The sequence below is a fragment of the Orcinus orca genome, chromosome 7, assembly GCF_937001465.1.
Source record: "Orcinus orca chromosome 7, mOrcOrc1.1, whole genome shotgun sequence".
Lineage (NCBI taxonomy): Eukaryota > Metazoa > Chordata > Mammalia > Artiodactyla > Delphinidae > Orcinus > Orcinus orca.
The window spans coordinates 75,068,662-75,088,732 of NC_064565.1; the positions used below are offsets into that span (position 1 = coordinate 75,068,662).

At 32.0% G+C, this 20,071-nt stretch overlaps 1 protein-coding gene across 3 annotated transcripts in view; it reads left to right on the forward strand.

Annotated features, from left to right (window-relative positions):
* The window catches only part of GULP1 (GULP PTB domain containing engulfment adaptor 1), a 273,282-nt gene that overhangs the window by 229,017 nt on the left and 24,194 nt on the right, over nucleotides 1-20,071 (forward strand). For 2 of the 3 annotated variants that reach the window (XM_033400261.2, XM_004276921.3), the window contains exons 7-9: nucleotides 285-422; nucleotides 18,251-18,367; nucleotides 19,051-19,143. In XM_033400261.2, coding sequence (XP_033256152.1) covers nucleotides 285-422; nucleotides 18,251-18,367; nucleotides 19,051-19,143 — 348 coding nt within the window. Of the gene's footprint in view, nucleotides 1-284; nucleotides 423-18,250; nucleotides 18,368-18,563; nucleotides 18,645-19,050; nucleotides 19,144-20,071 lie in introns of all 3 variants that reach the window. The other variant, XM_033400258.2, reaches the window with a different exon arrangement.

Genomic DNA, 20,071 nt, shown 5'->3' on the forward strand with positions numbered 1-20,071 from the left:
AAGTAATGGTCTCTGAATCCCCTGTAGCTCAGGAAGCCCATGAACCTCTGATCCTCTTTTCCCTTCTGTTTTTCTAAGTGCTATTGAAATGACTACCTTAGTTTAATCCTGACTCAGGAGGTTTATCTCATTATGTGTTTGTTTAAGTTTGAAGTGTATGTAATTATAAAATCAAGGAATGACAGATGATGTTTCATAAGTTGTATGTTATTAGCACAGCTGGTATAGCAGAAAATGGAAAAAAAAATCTCTTCAACTATGTTTATTTTCATCTGTGTTCACAGGAAGTTCAACACAATTGCCAGCTTCACAGAATATCATTTTGTGCAGATGATAAAACTGACAAGAGGATATTCACTTTCATATGCAAAGATTCTGAGTCAAATAAACATTTGTGCTATGTATTTGACAGTGAAAAGTGTGTAAGTATGCCAGATGTTTTAGGGTGGTTTGTTCTGCTCTACAAGCCAGGAATTATCTTGTTTCTGACATTAGTAAAGTATTTGGAAATGAATAAGGTCTGCAAATACTTAACTACACTAATAGATTCATCCTGTCATGAGAATATGCTTCAGGATTTCATCCTTAACTAAATTCTCATGTTCATGGGCACAAGCTTTCATGCAAATTTCTTTTCTTAGAATGTCATGCTTATGTTATACATTTGTCTTATAATCACTTGATTTATTTGAAATTTTAAACTCAAATACAATTTAGTAATATGCATATAATGCAAAAGAGTAATTGCGACCAAAGTATTGATTTTTTTTTTCTGGAATGTGATGGATCTGATGAAAATAAATATTTTAAACTCCAGGAAATGAAATGTGTATGGCTTCTCAAAAAAGTCTCCAATACTTTGAAAATCTGGTTCTTGATTTTCATTATTCAGAAAACTTAATATAATGAAAGGTGGTAGAATTGTATGGGTGTGTGTTTGTGCCTGTGTATGAGCTTGAGAATGTAATCTAAAGTTCTTAGCAAGTAAGAACAATTAGAGAATTCCAAAGTTAAGTTCACTAACAGTTCTTTAATCATCTGGAATCTTAAGGAAAACCCAATGTCTTGACTACAAGCATAAGCTAATGCTAATCATAACCTAGTCCGAGGTCCTGTTATAAAACATAAGATGTGAATTCCAAGCACACATTGTAGCCTTTGATAGCTTTAATTGAGGAAGAACATCTAACCTCAACAACATGATTGCCTTAGACAGAAAGAAACTTAATTTATTTGCTCATTTTTAATACTGTCAAAAATAGCAGGGACTAATATTATCACTATTATATAATTTATTTCTCTGGTTTCAGTACGTGAGCTTCTTAAAAACAAATACTTTTATTTGTCCATGTAACTCCTGCGTCAGGTGAACAATAGATGCTCAATGAATTTTTTCCTTGAAGAAAAGACTATGTGGACAAATTTACAAAAGATATAGCAAGTTATTATCTGTATCTTTTAAACTGTAGTTCTTTAAACAGGCAAACTAATGTGCTAAGCTACTCCGCATCATAACATGTTTTGAGAATTTGATGAATATTATGAAACATCTCATCAGAAAAATATGCTTATCCATATAAGACAATATTATGTGAACAATATGGCATTTTATATGAAATTAAAAAGTTGTTTTTGAAATGTATCCTATCGAATGAATGCATTATATTTAATGTCCCAAATGCTTCTTAACCATAATTGCTTGCAAATGTTTTCTCTGTGATTGAGAAGATTAAGGTTGATACTTATTGAATATCTTCTATGTGTAAGATATTATAACCTTTTACCACTTATAACAAACAGTAAATTCAGTTGCCCTTCTTTCTTGTCTTACACATGGGAATAAACTTCCTTGGGGTCCTTTGAAATATTCATAACCCAAGTCCATTATAAATACTAGTCTTCTTATAAGCTTATGTCACATGTTTTATCTTTCTTTGATCTCCAAATTTATTACATGATTATTTAAAATATAAGCTTGCTAGAATTCCCATGAACTTTTATTGATTTCAAAGTATAAACTCTGTTACTCCCTGATCATAATTGTTTGTAACTGATTTCCAGAATTTCAGTTCCTTGACCCATTATTCCTCTCTGGATATACCATATTAGCTTTCTTTTTTCTTGAAGGTTGAAAATATTTTCTTGAAGCCTACAGCAGTGGCTCACACATTAGTGTGCATAATGGAGGACCCTTTACAATACAGCTCATTGGTTCCCACTACAAAAAATAAGTTCATATTGATTCGTGCTGGAGCTCAGGAAATCTACATTTAACAAGTCCACCAAGTGATTCTGCTGCAGGTAGATGGAAGTCTGAGCTTTGAAAAGCAAGGATCCAAGATATCTCTCCAACTATAAGTTGGCATCACTTTCATTAGCTTAAAGAGGACATGTTTCCTCAAAGTTTCATTATATCATTTTCACCTCAAAGTTTTATTTGCTCTAATTATAACAAAGTCTATATTCATAAAATTGATTTTATATGTATGCAGAATTTTGAAATGCCATCCTCTCTAACTCTCATTTCCTAGTTATTGAAAATTAAAACAGGAAAATAAATTATGGCCCGATTAACACAACTCTTCCTCTTACTTTAAGAAACCAAAGCTTGAGAAGTTGAGTGACTTTCCCAAAGTTACAAAGCTAGGAGATAACAGAATCAGGATTGAGATTTAATACCTTGAATTGCCATTGTAACATCTATCCAGTCATGCTATCTTACTCCCAAACTGTGACCTGTTCCAGGGGCCTTGTCTTATATATTCATTATATTTTATCCTTTCAGTACTTCCATGAAATTGTTGAGAGTTTGAAAGATAGATGAAGCCCCTCTTAGCACGCCATGAGACTGGAGTTCACTACTTTGTTAACATGTTGTGTTAGTGAGTCTCCTTCCATGGTGACAATGAGGATAATGTGGGGAGCTAGAGTACCCAGCCCTGCTAAGCAGTAATGAAGAGAGGCCAAGTAAGGAAGCTAAGCTTCTATCCCCACCAGGCAGTAATGAGGCAATGCTCTCCCATTCCCATTCCCCTACTGGAACCGTGTCAGAGAGAGCCACCCAAACACAAAGTTTAAATAATTTCCAGCGTCTCATAACATAATATCTAAAATACCCAGGGTTCACTTGAAAATAACTCATCATATCAAGAATTGGAACATAAACTAAATGAAAAAAGATGACCAATAGATCTCAACACTGAGATGAGAGAGGTATTAGTTACCAGACAAAATTTTTGTCTGGTAACTGGTAACAAAACCAGCCAACATAAAAATAATAAAATAAACCATTACAATCACACTGGAAACAAAAAGTAGAAAGTATTATCAAAGAAATAGAAAATCAAAGCAAAGAAATTGAAGATATAAAGAAAACCCATCTGAGAATATTAGAGCTGAAAAATATGATAGTCAAATAAAAAACGCAATATATGGGCTCAGAAGGGAGAGGACAGAAGAAAGAATCAGCAAGCTAGAAGATCAAAAAATAGAAAATGCCCAATCTGAATAACACAGAGATAATAAGCATACACATATGTATGCACACACACATGTGCACACAGGCATACACACAAAACAATACAAAAGCAAAAAACAAAACAGAACTTCAGGGACCTGTGGGACTATAACAAAATGTCTAACATTCATGTGTCATCAGAGTCCTGGAAAGAGAGAGAGAAAAAGGTAGCCTTGAAAAAAACACATGAAGAAATAATAGTTGCAAACTTCCCAAATTTGGCAAAAGACATAAACCTATAGATTCAAGAAACTGAATGAACTCCAAACAGGATAAACCCAACTAATTCCACACCAAGTCACATCATACATAATCAAACTTCTGAAAACTAAAGACAGAAAAACCTTGAAAGCAGCAAGAGATAAACTAGTCCTTACCTATAGCAGAAACATCAATTCAAATGACAGTGTATTCCTTATTAGAAACCATGAAGGTGAGAAGGAAGTAGCACAGTATTTTTTTGAGTGCAAAAAAAAAAAAAAAAAAAAAAAAGTGCTGTCAAACCAGAATTTTATATCCAGAAAAAAACATATACTTCAGAAATTAAAGAGAAATCAAAAATTTATCAAATGAAGGAAAACTAAGATTATTTGTCACTCCCAGATCTACCCTAAGTGAATGGCTAAAGGAAGTTCTCTAAACAATAAAAGAAGGCATCTTGGAACATGAGGAAGGAAAAAAGAACAGGATAAGCAAGCATATGGGTAAATCTTTAGTTTTCTAAATTATGATTGACAGTAGAAGCAAAAAATACTTTCTGATATGATTCTAAATGAATATATAGAAAATATGTAAGGCAATTATATTATAAACAGGGAAAGTTGAAGGGATGTAAAGGGAGGTAAGGTTTCTACACCTCTCTTGAACTGGAAAAATGACAGCATTATTAGACTGTGATAAGTTGTATACATATAATGTGGATTCCAGAGCAACCACTAAAAAAGTTATAAAATGGGATACATTTTAAAATACTATGGGTAAATCAAAATTTTATTATAAAAATGTTTAAAAAACCCATAGAAATTCAGTAAAAAAAAAAAACAGAAAGAGAAAAAATAGAAATAACAGAAAAGAAAAAAATTAAATGGAAATTTAACCTCTAATATATCAAAAATAACATTAAATGTAAGTGGTCTAAGTATACTAATTAAAAGAGATTGCTAGAGTAGATTTAAAAAAACCCAGATATATGTTGTCTTCAAGAAACTTGCTGCAAGTATAATGATACAGGTGATATAAGAAGGTTAAAAATAAAATGATGAAAAAAGATGTATCATGCAAAAATTATTCTAAGAAAGCACAAGTAAGTGTATTAATATCAGATAAAGTACACTTCAAAGTAAAGAAAATTATCAGAGACAAAGAAGGACGTTATTTAATGATAAAAGGGTCATACCACCAAGAAGAATAACAATCCTAAATTTACATGATCATATCACAGAGCTGCAAAATAAATGAAACAAAAACTGATAGAATTGAAAAGAAATATGGGGTAAATAGACAAATACACAATTATAGTTGGAGCCTTCACCACCACTTTTCTTAAAATTAATAGAACAGCTAGACAGGAAATCATCAAGAATATAGAACTCAAAAACATCAGCAACCAATGGAATCTAATTAGCAACTAAAGAGAACTTCATTCAATAACAACAGAATGCATATTGTTTTCCAGTGCCAAAGGAACATGTACCAAAATAGACCATATCCTGGGCTACAAAGCAAACCTCAAAAGTTTAAAAGAGTTGAAATGATAAAGCATGGGTTCTCTGACAACAAAGAAATCGACCTAAAAATTAATAACAGAAAGATAACAGGAAAGTCTTCAAAAACTTGGAAGTTTTGTTTTTCCATATGTCAAAAAGGACATCACATTTGTAAACATTCCATATGTTAAAGAGGAATCTTTAAGAAGAAAAACTTTAAATGTGTGAACTATATAGAAATGAAATAGAACATATCAGCATTTATGTGACTCAGCTAAAACAGTTTTGAGAGAGAAATTTTAACAACTAAGTTAAAATATTTGAAAGCAGAAAGTTTCAAATTAATAATCTAAGCTCCCAGCTCAAGCATTTATCAAATTAAAGTAGGCAAAAGGAAGAAAATAAGAAAGATAAGAGAAGAAAATTAATGAAGTTGAAAACAAAAACAATAGAGAAAATCAGTGAAACAAAGAGCTGTTTTTTTAAAAGATCATAAAAGTAACAAAATTTCAGTTAAGATTGGCAAAGTAAAAGAAAAAAAAAAGACACAAGTTACCAATATCTGGCATGAAACAGGGATTTCACTGAAGACCCTCCAGGTATCAAAAAATAATAAGAGGGTGCTATAATCAACTACCACATACCACCCAATATTAGATAATTTGAATAGCCCTGTAACTATAAAGGAAATTGAATTTATAATTTCACACTTATTAAAAGAGAAATCTCCAGTCCTAGATAGTTTCACTGGAAGAATCCATAAAATGCTTAAAGAGGAGTTAACATTGTTCAACACAAGCTATTCCAGAAAATAGAAGAGGTGAGAGAATTCCCCAAATTCATTTTATGAAACTATTATTTTCCAGACACCAAAACCAAGTAAAGATAGTGCAAAAAAAAGGAAACTACAGACCAATATCCCTCAAAAATATAGATGCAAAAATTTCTAACACAATATCAGATATAATTCAGCAATATATAAAAGAATTCTACACCAAGACCAAGTAGAGCTTGTTCCTGGGATGTAAGTTTTATTCAACACAAAAAATCCAACAATATAATTAACCATATTAACAGGCTAAAGAAGAAAAGTATATGATCCTATCAATGTTTTAAAAAATATTTGAAAATAATCAATTCCCATTCATGGTTAAAAAATCTCAGAAAAATAGGAAAAGAAGGAAACTTCTTTAACTTAGTAGGATTGGGGATTTTTTTTTTTTTGCTATCTGTCTCATATATAACCAAAATGTTTTTATTCTAAACAGCCAGTGAAAAACCATTAGAGTGTGTCATTTCTGTCATAGATTTGTGGATATGATTTTAGATGAATTTTAATAGCTTATATTACATGTTTATGGCAATAAATAATTATTTTCTAATATAGAACATTGTGTTTCTTGCAAAGTTAATATGATTAATATTTAATATTATTATTGGTAAAATGAATATAACTGATATAACTGAATTTAATATATAATGAGGAATTTTAGACTTACAGGTTGCTCCCATAATCAAACTTTAGTATTATTATCCTTAAAGCATATGTAAATATATACATATATGTAAATATATATAAAAGCCATAACCTCCAGAATGATAAACAACTTATAGTTGTTACCTCCATGAAGACTAGAGGGGACCAAGATTAAAGTTAAAGAGCTAAAGGAAACTTTAAATTTATCTGTAATGGTCAAAGACTTTAACGTGGATTATACATATATTCAGGGAATTAAAGGAAAAGAAGGTAGTAATAAGTAAACATGAAAATTTCAGCATAGAAATATCAAATATAAAAAATAATTAAATGGTTAGGCAGAATAGCTGAAAAGAAAAAAAATAAGCTTAACATCAGATTTAGGATGGCAGAAAAAATGGTCAGTAATCTGGAAGATAGATGAGAGAAATTATCCAATCAAACAAACAGAGAATATAAATAATAATAATAGTATTGAATAACAGAGCCATAATCACCTGTGGAAAAGATAGAGTTCTAACATATGTGAAACAAAAATCACAAGAAGACAGGAGAGAGAAGGTAAGAAAGAAAAAAAGTACTGTCTGAAGAATTCCCAAATGTGGTGAAAATTGTCAATTTACAGATTTGAGAAACATGACAAACTTCAAGCTGAATAAATTATAAAGAAAACTACCTGTAATTATATCACAGGCTATCTATAAGAGAGTTGGAGAGAGAAAGAGAGAGCAAGAGAATGATTGAGGGAATGAATGGATCTTGAAATCATCCAGAAAATTTTTTAAAAGACATATCTTTACATACAGATAAAAAAGTAGTATGAATGTCAGCTGACTTTTCATTAGTATCAGTAGAGGCCAGAGGAGAATATAACAATACCTTTAACATGCATAAAGTAAAGAGATGTCATAACAGAATTTTACACCCATTGAAGGCTCAAAATTTAAGTCAAAATATTTTGAGATAAATGAAACTGGAGTGATTTATTACTAGCAGAACTGTGCTTCAAGGTATGCTAAAGGAAGTTCTTTAACCCAAAGGGAAATGACACAAAAAGGAAATTCAAATGTGCAAAAAAGGATAAAGAAAAAAAAGCACTGGAAAAATTGTGACTAAATATCCATTCTTTAAAACATAACTGGTTAAAGCAAAAATTGTAGCCTTGTATCATGATGTTAACAAATGACAGTAATAGCACAAAGGATGTATACTATTGGACTTAATAGACTTACACTATTTCAAGGGTGTTATTATTTATGTGAAATGATACCATATTAACTCTAAGTGGACTCTGGTAACTTAAGGATGCATATTGTAATCACTAGAGCAATCCACTAAAAGTAATTCAAATGCGTATAGCTAAAAGCCTATAGAGGAAATGTAATGGAAAATAATTTTTTTAATGAAATTTAAAGAAGGCAGGGAAAGAACAGCAACATAAAAGCAGGTGGACCAAATAGAAAATAAAAAACAACATAAATGTAAAAATATACCAATCAAAGGCTGAGATTATCAGGCAGAAATTTTAAAACTGTCCAACTGTTTGGTCTCTAGAAAACACACACTTTAAATATAAAGACAAATATAGGTAAAAAACAAAAGATTGAAAAAACATATGCCATGCAAGCAATAAGTGTGAGAAAGTTGGTGTGGCTATACTCATATCAAAAAGGTGAGTCCAAGGCAAGGAATATTACCAGACATTGAGATAAAGCCCACAAAGATTAAAGGACCACTGTGTTTCATTTAATAACACTGATTTTTAAGAAATGAAGGAGAAAATCTAACAATTACAGGAAGATAAAGACAAATTGACACCCACAGTCATAGATGTTACTGCCATTCTCAGCAATTGACAGAGGAAATAGAAAAAAATAAACTTACAAAAAATGAAAAAATAATATCCACCACTTTGATCTAATTGACATGTTAGATTATCCCAAGCAACAAGAGTATAGTTTCTCTTTTTTTAAATTAATTTTATTTATTTTTTTATACAGCAGGTTCTTATTAGTCACCAGTTTTATACACATCAGTGTATACATGTCAATCCCAATCACCCAATTCAGCACACCACCATCCCCACCCCCCAGCGGCTTTCCCCCCTTGGTGTCCATACTTTTGTTCTCTACATCTGTGTCTCAACTTCTGCCCTATAAACCGGTTCATCTGTACCATTTTTCTAGGTTCCACATACATGCATTAATATACGATATTTGTTTTTCTCTTTCTGACTTACTTCACTCTGTATGACAGTCTCTAAGTCCATCCACGTCTCAACAAATGACTCAATTTCATTCCTTTTTATGGCTGAGTAATATTCCATTGTATATATGTAGCACAACTTCTTTATCCATTCGTCTGTTGATGAGCATTTAGCTTGCTTCCATGACCTGGCTATTGTGAATAGTGCTGCAATGAACATTGGGGTGCATGTGTCTTTTTGAATTATGGTTTTCTCTGGGTATATGCCCAGTAGTGGGATTGCTGGATCATATAGTAATTCTATTTTTAGTTTTTTAAGGAACCTCCATACTGTTCTCCATAGTGGCTGTATCAATTTACATTCCCACCAACAGTGCAAGAGGGTTCCCTTTTCTCCACACCCTCTCCAGCATTTGTTCTTTGTAGATTTTCTGATGATGCCCATTCTAACTGGTGTGAGATGATACCTCATTGTAGTTTTGATTTGCATTTCTCTAATAATTAGTGATGTTGAGCAGCTTTTCATGTGCTTCTTGGCTATCTGTACGTCTTCTTTGGAGAAATGTCTATTTAGGTCTTCTGCCCATTTTTGGATTGGATTGTTTCTCTTAATATTGAGCTGCTGAGCTGTTTATATATTTTGGAGATTAATCCTTTGTCTGTTGATTCATTTGCAAATATTTTCTCCCATTCTGAGGGTTGTCTTTTCTTCTTGTTTATGGTTTCCTTTGCTGTGCAAAAGCTTTGAAGTTTCATTAGGTTCCATTTGTTTATTTTTGTTTTTATTTCCATTACTGTAGGAGGTGGATCAAAAAAGATCTTGCTGTGATTTATGTCAAAGAATGTTCGTCCTATGTTTTCCTCTAAGAGTTTTATAGTGTCCAGTCTTACATTAAGGTCTCTAATCCATTTTGAGTTTATTTTTGTGTATGGTGTTAGGGAGTGTTCTAATTTCATTCTTTTACATGTAGCTGTCCAGTTTACCCAGCACCACTTATTGAAGAGACTCTCTTTTCTCCATTGTATATCCTTGCCTCCTTTGTCATAGATTAGTTGACCATAGGTGTGTGGGTTTATCTCTGGGCTTTCTATCTTATTCCATTGATTTATGTTTCTGTTTTTGTGCTAGTACCATATTATCTTGATTACTGTGGCTTTGTAGTATAGTCTGAAGTCAGGGAGTTTGATTCCTCCAGCTCTGTTTTTTACCCTCAGTACTGCTTTTGCTATTCGGGGTCTTCTGTGTCTCCATACAAATTTTAAGATTTTTTGTTCTAGTTCCGTAAAAAATGCCCTTGGTAATTTGATAGGGATTGCATTGAATCTGTAGATTGCTTTGGGTAGTATAGTCATTTTCACAATATTGATTCTTCCAATCCAAGAACATGGTATATCTCTCCATCTGTTGGTATCTTTGGTTTCTTTCATCAGTGTCTTATAGTTTTCTGAGTACAGACCTTTTGTCTCCCTAGGTAGTTTTATTCCTAGGTATTTTATTCTTTTTTTGCAATGGTAAATGGGAGTGTTTCCTTAATTTCTCCTTCAGATTTTTCATCATTAGTGTATAGGAATATAAGAGATTTCTGTGCATTAATTTTGTATCCTGCAACTTTACCAAATTCATTGATTAGCTCTAGTAGTTTTCTGGTAGCATTTTTAGGATTCTCTATGTATAGTATGATGTCATCTGCAAACAGTGACAACTTTACTTCTTTTCCAATTTGTATTCTTTTTTTTCTTTTTCTTCTCTGATTGCCGTGGCTAGGACTTCCAAAACCATGTTGAATAATAGTGGTGAGAGTGGACATCCTTGTCTTGTTCCTGATCTTAGAGGAAATGCTTTCAGTTTTTCACCATTGAGAATGATGTTTACTGTGGGTTTGTCGTATATGGTCTTTATATGTTGAGGTAGGTTTCCTTTATGCCCACTTTCTGGAGAGTTTTTGTCATAAATGGGTGCTGAACTTTGTCAAAAGCTTCTTCTGCATCTATTGAAATGATCATATGGTTTTTATTCTTCAATTTTTTAATATGGTGTATCACATTGATTTGCATATATTGAGAAATCCTTGCATCACTGGGATAAATCCCACTTAATCATTGTATATGATCCTTTTAATGTGTTGTTGGATTCTGTTTGCTAGTATTTTGTTGAGGATATTTGCATCTATATTCATCAGTGATATTGGTCTGTAATTTTTTTTTTCTTTTGTAGTATCTTTGTCTGGTTTTGGTATCAGGGTGATGGTGGCCTCATAGAATGACTTTGGGAGTGCTCCTTCCTCTGCAATTTTTTGGAAGAGTTTGAGAAGGATTGGTGTTAGCTCTTCTCTAAATATTTGATAGAATTCAGTTGTGAAGCCATCTGGTCCTGGACTTTTGTTTGTTGGAAGATTTTTAATCGCAGTTTCAATTTCATTACTTGTGATTGGTCTGTTCATATTTTATATTTCTTCCTGGTTCAGTCTTGGAAGGTTATACCTTTCTAAGAATTTGTCCATTTCTTCTAGGTTGTCCAATTTATTGGCATAGAGTAGCTTGTGGTAGTCTGTTAGGATGCTTTGTATGTCTGTGGTGTCTGTTGTAACTTCTCCTTTTTCATTTCTAATTTTATTGATTTGAGTCCTCTCCCTCTTTTTCTTGATGAGTCTGACTAAAGGTTTATCAATTTTTTTTATCTTCTCAAAGAACCAGCTTTTAGTTTTATTGATCTTTGCTATTGTTTTCTTTGTTTCTATTTCATTTATTTCTGCTCTGATCTTTATGATTTCTTTCCTTCTGCAAACTTTGGGTTTTGTTTGTTCTTCTTTCTCTAGTTCCTTTAGGTGTAAGTTTAGATTGTTTATTTGAGATTTTTCTTGTATCTTGAGGTAGGCTTGTATAGCAATAAACTTCCCTCTTAGAACTGCTTTTGCTGCATCCCATAGGTTTTGGATCGTCATGTTTTCATTATCATTTGTCTCTAGGTATTTTTTTATTTCCTCTTTGATTTCTTCAGTGATCTCTTCTTTATTTAGTAATGTATTGTTTATCCTCCATGTGTTTGTGTTTTTTACATTTTTTTCCCTGTAATTCATTTCTAATCTCATAGTGTTGTGGTCAGAACAGATGTTTGATATGATTTCAGTTTTCTTAACTTTACTGAGGCTTGATTTGTGACCCAAGATGTGATCTTTCCTGGAGAATATTCCATGCGCACTTGAGAAGAAAGTGTAATCTGCTGTTTTTGGATGGAATGTCCTATAAATATCAATTAAATCTATCTGGTCTATTGTGTCATTTAAAGCTTCTGTTTCCTTATTTATTTTCATTTTGGATGATCTGTCCATTGGTTTAAGTGAGGTGTTAAAGTCCCCCACTATTATTGTGTTACTGTTGATTTCCTCTTTTATAGCTGTTAACAGTTGCCTTATGTATTGAGATGCTCCTATGTTGGGTGCATATATATTTATAACTGTTATATCTTCTTCTTGGATTGATCCCTTGATCATTATGTAGTGTCCTTCCTTGTCTCTTGTAACATTATTTTAAAGTCTATTTTATCTGATATGAGTATTACTACTTCAGCTTTCTTTTGATCTCCATTTGCATGGAATATCTTTTTCTGTCCCCTCACTTTCAGTCTGTATGTGTATCTAGGTCTGAAATAGGTCTCTTGTAGATAGCATATATATGGGTCTTGTTTTTGTATCCATTCAGCAAGCCTGTGTCTTTTGGTTGGAGCATTTAATCCATTCACTTTTAAGGTAATTATTGATATGTATGTTCCTATGACCATTTACTTAATTGTTTTGGGTTTGTTTTTGTAGGTCCTTTTCTTCTCTTGTGTTTCCCACTTAGAGAAGTTCCTTTAGTATTTGTTTTAGAGCTGGTTTGGTGGTGCTGAATTCTTTTAGCTTTTGCTTGTCTGTAAAGCTTTTGATTTCTCCATCGAATGAATGAGATCCTTGCCGGTTAGAGTAATCTTGGTTGTCGGTTCTTCCCTTTCATCACTTTAAGTATATCATACCACTCCCTTCTGGCTTGTAGAGTTTCTGCTGAGAAATCAGCTGTTAATCTTATGGGAGTTCCCTTGTATGTTATTTGTCATTTTTCCCTTGCTGCTTTCCATAATTTTTATTTGTCTTTAATTTTACCAATTTGATTACTATGTGTCTTGGCGTGTTTCTCCTTGGGTTTATCCTGTATGGGACTCACTGCACTTCCTGGACCTGGGTGGCTATTTCCTTTCCCATGTTAGGGAAGTTTTTGACTATAATCTCTTCAAATATTTTCTTGGGTCCTTTCTCTCTCTCTTCTCCTTCTGGGACCCCTATAATGTGAATGTTGTTGCATTTAATGTTGTCTCAGAGGTCTCTTAGGCTGTCTTCATTTCTTTTCTTTTTTTTTCTTTATTCTGTTCCGCAGCAATGAATTCCACCATTCTGTCTTCCAGGTCACTTATCCGTTCTTCTGCCTCAGGTTTTCTGCTATAGATTCCTTCTAGTATAGTTTTCATTTCAGTTATTGTATTGTTCATCTCTGTTTGTTTGTTTTTTAATTCTTCTAGGTTTTTGTTAAACATTTCTTGCATCTTCTCAATCTTTGCCTCCATTGTTTTTCCGAGGTTCTGGATCATCTTCATTATCATTATTCTGAATTCTTTTTCTGGAAGGTTGCCTATCTCCACTTCATTTAGTTGTTTTTCTGGGGTTTTATCTTGTTCCTTCTTCTGTTACATAGCCCTCTGCCTTTTCATCTTGTCTATCTTTCTGTGAATGTGGTTTTTATTCCACAGGCTGCAGGATTGTAGTTCTTCTTGCTTTTCCGGGGTATACTTTCTCTTTGAGTGCAGTGGAATGTTTACAAAGATACATCATATCCTGGACCATATTTTAAGACTCAGTAAATTTCAAAATTGAAAATTTTACAGAGTATATTCTCTGACTACGAATTGTCAAAATGTTTTAAATCATAACACACTTCACGTAATAATAGCTCAAAGAAAGTCACAAGAGGAATTAGATTATTTTTCTCTGAATAACAACAAAATACAAAATATCAAAATTTGTAAAAGACAGTTAAAGCAGTACTTAGAGGGATATTTATAGCTTTAAATGCTTCTATGAGAAAAGATAAAAAGATTAAAAGTAATCATCATGCTCTTGATCTTGAGGAGTTAGAATAAGAACAAATTTAAAACAAAGTAAAAGGTAAAAATAACAAATAATATAATCGATGATGTTGAAAACACAATAAAGAAAATTAATAAACTAAAAGTTGGTTCTTTAATAAGGATCCTCTAAAAAGACAGATCAAGGACAAAAATAAAGGAAAGCACAAATTACCAATACCAGAAACAAAAGAGTGGATATAAGTACAGATGCTACAGTCTTTAAAAGGATACAGAGAGAAATATTAAATAACTATTATGCCAGTAAATTTGTCAAGTAAGATGAAATTGATGAATATTTGAAAAACTTGATTTAACGAAACTGAGGAAATAACAAATCTGAATGTATGTGTAATTAAATTTTTTAAAAAATCTCTTGACAAGTAAAATAACAGACCCAGATAGTTTCACTATTAAGTTCTATGAAAAAAAATTATCACATAGATGCAGAAAAAGCACGAAATTCAATCCAATTGATGATAAAATTCACAATATCCTAGGAGTAGAAGAGACGTTTCTTATTCCAATAAGGATGTTAAAAATTCTGCAGGTGACATCAAAATTAATGGTGAATTATTGAATGCTTTTCTTTAAGATTGGGAACAGGGCAAGGGTGCTTATTCTCACCACCTCTGTTTAGCTTGGTATTAGATGTCCTAGATGGTGAATAGTTCGTAAAAGAAACAAGAGGCATAAAGATTGGGAAAAAAAGTAAAACTATCTTTTTCACAGATGTAATATGAATTTTTACAAAGAAAGTCATGTGAAAACTACAAATTACTATGATTATGAAGCAAATTTAATCACAAGATACAAGGTTAATATACAAAAATTAATTGTTTCTGTCTCCTAGAAAAAATAAAAATCTGTTTACTAAAGCATCAACAAACATGAAATAATTAGGATTTTTTGAAGAAGATATGCTGAAATCAACAAACTATTGCAGAAATTAAAGAAGAACTAAAATAATGGGAGAGAGATACCATATTTATAGGTTGGAAGGCTCAATTTAGTTAAGTGGTCAATTCCACCAAATTGATCTGTATATTCAATACAATCCTTATCAAAATCACAATGGGATTTTTGGTAGAAATAGAAAATTTGTTTTTAATATGGTGATTAAAACAGTGCAGAATAGAGAAATTAATCTTGAAAGAAAAGACCAAAGTTGGAAGATACATTTTACCTGCTTTCACAGGGTACTTCAAAGAAATTATTATCAAGATCAGGTGATATTGATGTAATGGTAGATAAATAATAAATGAACTAGATTGTAGAGACCAGAAATATCCACACATACGTGGTCAATTGAGTTTTCCACAAATGTGACAAGACAATTTAATGGAGAAAAGAAGTCTTTGATAATTGGTATTGGAACAGCTAGCTAAATATATGAAAAAATAATACTTAAAAATTAGTTCTTACTTATGCTACATAAAAATAACTTGAGATGGATAATAGATACAAAAGTAGAAGCTTTTATAGTCTGCTGCAAAACTTTCATTAAACATAGGAGAATCTCTCTATGAACTTTGAGTAGACAATGATTTCTTAGAAATGACCCCAAAAGCACTAAATATAGCGGGAGAAAAAAATGATATGTGGGACTTAATTAAAAATAAACATTTTCTATTAATCTATAAATAGTATTATAAAGTGAAATGGCAAGTCACATACATATATCTGAAAAAGAGTTTGTATCCAGAATATATAAAGAACTAAATATCAATAATAAAAAGACAAAAAAACTAATAAAAAATGGGCAAGAGACTGTCTACAGGGAGTTCATAATGAGCGGATAACAAAGGCCAATGATTACATGAAACTGGGCTAATATATTATTCAACAGGGAAATTCAGGTTACAAATACATTGCAATAGCATTACTCATCCAGTAAAATAACTAAATTAAATAGATGTCAATATCTGATGTTGGTGAGAATGTGGAGCAGCTAGAACTCTTTTACTTCTGGTGGGTATGTACAATGGTACTTTGGAAAGCAGTTTGGCAGTTTCTTATAATGTTAAACATAGACCCATCCTATGATTTATCAATTTCTTTCTAGGTATTTACCCAGAGATACGAAAACATATGTACACAAAAAGATTTTACAAGAATGTTGTAACAGCTTTATTTATAACTCAGGACTGAAAACACCAGAAATGTCCCTTGATAGAAAAGTGAAAAATCATTTGTGGTCTATTCACTGGATGGAAAGTAATCAGCAATAAAATGAATGATACATGTAACATCTGAGAAACTAAAAAAGAAGACCAATACAAAAGAATATATACAGTATGGCCCATTTTTATAGATACAAGGACAGGTAAAACTGATCTATGGTGAGAAATTTGAGCAACGGTTACCCATAAGAAATGTGATTTGACTAGAGGTAGGCATAGGAGAACTTTCAAGGATGATAGAAATATTCTATATCTTTAATGATATGGTGGTTATATAGGTATCAAAACACATGTGGCAAAACACACCTGATTGTACAATCATGGTCTGTGCATTTCATTATATATAAATTTTATCCCCTACCCCGCAAAAGTGTGAGGCTTGTAGAGTCAGATATTCTGAATTTGAATCCAGGTTCTCCTCTAAGTATCAGATTTTAGGCAAGTTATACAACCTCACAGAATTGCAGTTGCATAAGTATTGTGGGAATAATAATAACCCCCATCTCACAGAGTCATGAGAAGCAAGTGAGGTAATATATGGAGAATAATTACCGGGGAGCTAAGTGCTATCTTAATTAAAAAGACATGACTTACCATAAAAAAGAGACTATGGATTTTAAAAAATTATTATTGTAAACAAATAATTAATAATGAAGTCAAATGTTATTAGTGATGAATCAACCATCTTACCATTTAAACAATTTTCTGTCCTGTACACCTTGAGTATTTGAGGAAAACACATTGTCTTACTAAGAAGACACATTGAACTCATTTTAACTTTTTAGTATCCCTTAATATAGCTTATTTTCTTTTCCATCTTTGTTGTAAGACAGATAGTTCTCATATAATTTTAGGCATATATTTTGCATTTTTTGGTTTATTGGGTTAAACACTATAAATACTTTTTATGGCTAAATGCCTTTTTAAATGAATAGTGAACTACAAAAATAACTGTCTTATGTAATCTAAGCTTTATTAATAAAGCATATTTTCAATTTATGTTGCACCTAGGAATCACAAAATTTTAGGATTTGCAATAGATTAGTGAAAGCAGGGCATTTTCAAGATTTAATGTTGCTACAAGTTGTTATGTCATCTGGAGGTGTTATATTAAATATGAAATATTTCTGATGCATTAAATCAATTAATGCCTTTACCAAGCTTCTTTATAATGTTAATAAAGTAAATAAATCTTTATTTACTGTTTACACTGTTCCCAGTAAGACACTGTGATACCAGTTGAGATATCAGTGGAGAAGGAATGAGCTGGTGGACTTAGGATATTTGTGGCAGTTTCTAGTTAATAGACCAGAGACATAATTGTTTATGAGGCCAAATTCAGGTGACAGATATATTTTGCTCAGTCGGCACTGTGTTTTACAAAAATATTGTTTACTGTCACTTAAAATTGGGAGCTTTCCATATGAATATTCAGATTTCTGACCTCATCTCACATATTTAAAATCGACAACTCTGGGTTGAAAATGTTCATTTCCACAAGCCAAAAATCAACTGGAACTGAGTAGCAAGCAGTTGCTTCCTTTAGAGAGGGCATCCATCAGGTTTTCCACAGACACTACCCAGCCAACCTCATTCAAGTTACTGCCAGGCTTAATAAACCCTCCTCAGTAAGAAAAGGAAATAAGTAGCAAAGCAACAAGAAAAACTGCAGTTGGCACTATGCTTTTATTTAATAGGCACTAAATATTTGAGGAAGGGAGGAAAACAAACTAGGGAAAAAAATGCTATGATAAAAGAGATGAGAAGTTGGATAGGACTCTTGCTTCCAACTTCAACAGCTATTCATTTAATTGCCAAAACATTTCTTTTTTATGTTGTGCATGGGTAGGCTTTGAATTATTATGTTAGCATAGACTACTTTGCTCATTTACTATGTCTACCCCTAGACATTGCCCTTTTGAAATACCTCATGTTACCGTTTTTCTTGATTCAAAGAATAGTCTGACATATTATTATTAAAATGCAAATCTTTGTTTGGTTTTTACAAAGGCTGAAGAGATAACTTTAACAATTGGCCAAGCATTTGACCTGGCGTATAGGAAATTTCTAGAATCTGGAGGAAAAGATGTTGAAACAAGAAAACAGATTGCAGTGTTACAGAAAAGAGTGAGTAAACTAAGCTTGTTATTTCACATTTATGTGATGTAAGTACAGGGAAACTTGCATATCATCAAACAAATTTAGAAGGTCTGCCATTAAATTCCCCCCACACTGATTGGAACTGCTTTCACTGTGTTCCTATAATTTTTCATTCCTGATCCCCTGCACAGTTTTTAACCATTTTATATTGAATTCCCACAAGAACTTAGTGTTCTCATGTGACTTTGCTTCACTTCCTGATGCTTCTCATGGGGATCAGAGCAGCAGAAGCAGCAGATGCTGGGTAAGTGGTTTCCCATGCAGATCAGATTCCTTTATAATTAAATTACACCCTTTCTCCACTCTCTTCAAAATCATCATAAGCAAGTTTCACTGTCTTGCAGTTATACTCCAAGATTATGGGTACAGATTGCACAACGCTATAAGAAAACAGAGATGAGGCATTAGAAACATGAAATTTGCACACACATAAAAACATATTTTAAATTTAATAATATGTCTTTCCAGTGACCTAGAATTCTATGATATATCCCAAGCTTTATCAAAATAAATTTCTCCCCTGTGCACAAAAAAAATACATTAAAATTTTAAATAATATAAAACCCTATTCATTAATATAGCCAATTTAACAGCCAATATTTTCCAAGAACAAATGTCTGAAGATTATTCAATAATCATTTGCTTTTTAGATTCAAGACTTAGAAACAGAAAATATGGAACTTAAAAACAAAGTACAAGATTTGGAAAACCAGTTGAGAATAACCCAAGTATCAACATCTCCAGTAAGTATATAGAATACATGCATCTTTTCCTTAGAAATAAGATTTCATGGTGATAAAACATGTCTGGATCATCAGCTCTTCAGTATTCCAAATAATACTCTGGGATCAGTCATTTTAAACTAAATGTAGATAGAGATACAAGGTGCTAAATAAGATTAATTTAAACGTTAAAATTACCTAGGTAGCTCAGATCAGAGTTGTTTTTCCGTGTTGCTCTTTTCTCTTTTCTAGAATAATTCAGCCCTCAATTTGATCTTTTCCTCTTTGTGACATAATCTTCTTTCATTCCAATTGATTACTGTTTACTGAAGTTGATTTAATGACTGAAGCCAATCTGCCCTTGGAGTACTGAACTTCATTATAGAAGCTGGACTGTTAACACGATCGAATTGGTTTCTTATATTACATAGCAAGGGCTCCTACTGGGGGTAACAGAGTTATATTTCACACACTAAAATCAGTGGTAGTCTCTGCAGACAACACTCAGTATTTTTATAGTTAAATTATTTACTTTTGGTTTATCACAGATTTGAAATCATTTTCTCATCTTGAGATATGATGCCATTATTTTGTGATTTTAGCTAAGGGAATTTTTTGAGGGGAGATAGAATTTAAAACAGTTGATATTTTTTTCTAAGCAAAATATACTTAGGAATTTTATTCTCTTTTAGAATCATCTGTACTGATATTGTCCATTAAAATGTATATTTTATTTTACATTTAGAAATTTTAATATATAACTTTTGGCATGATCCTATGAACTGAAACACAATTATAGCATTTACAAACTTCTGAAAAGAATTTTTGTTGCAAATTTTCATTTGCAAGTCAATTTTGGTTCAATCTCTAGGCTAACTCAATGAAAACCCCTTAGTATATATATGTATATAAATATATTTATTGCTATCTACTATTAGAATATTTCACC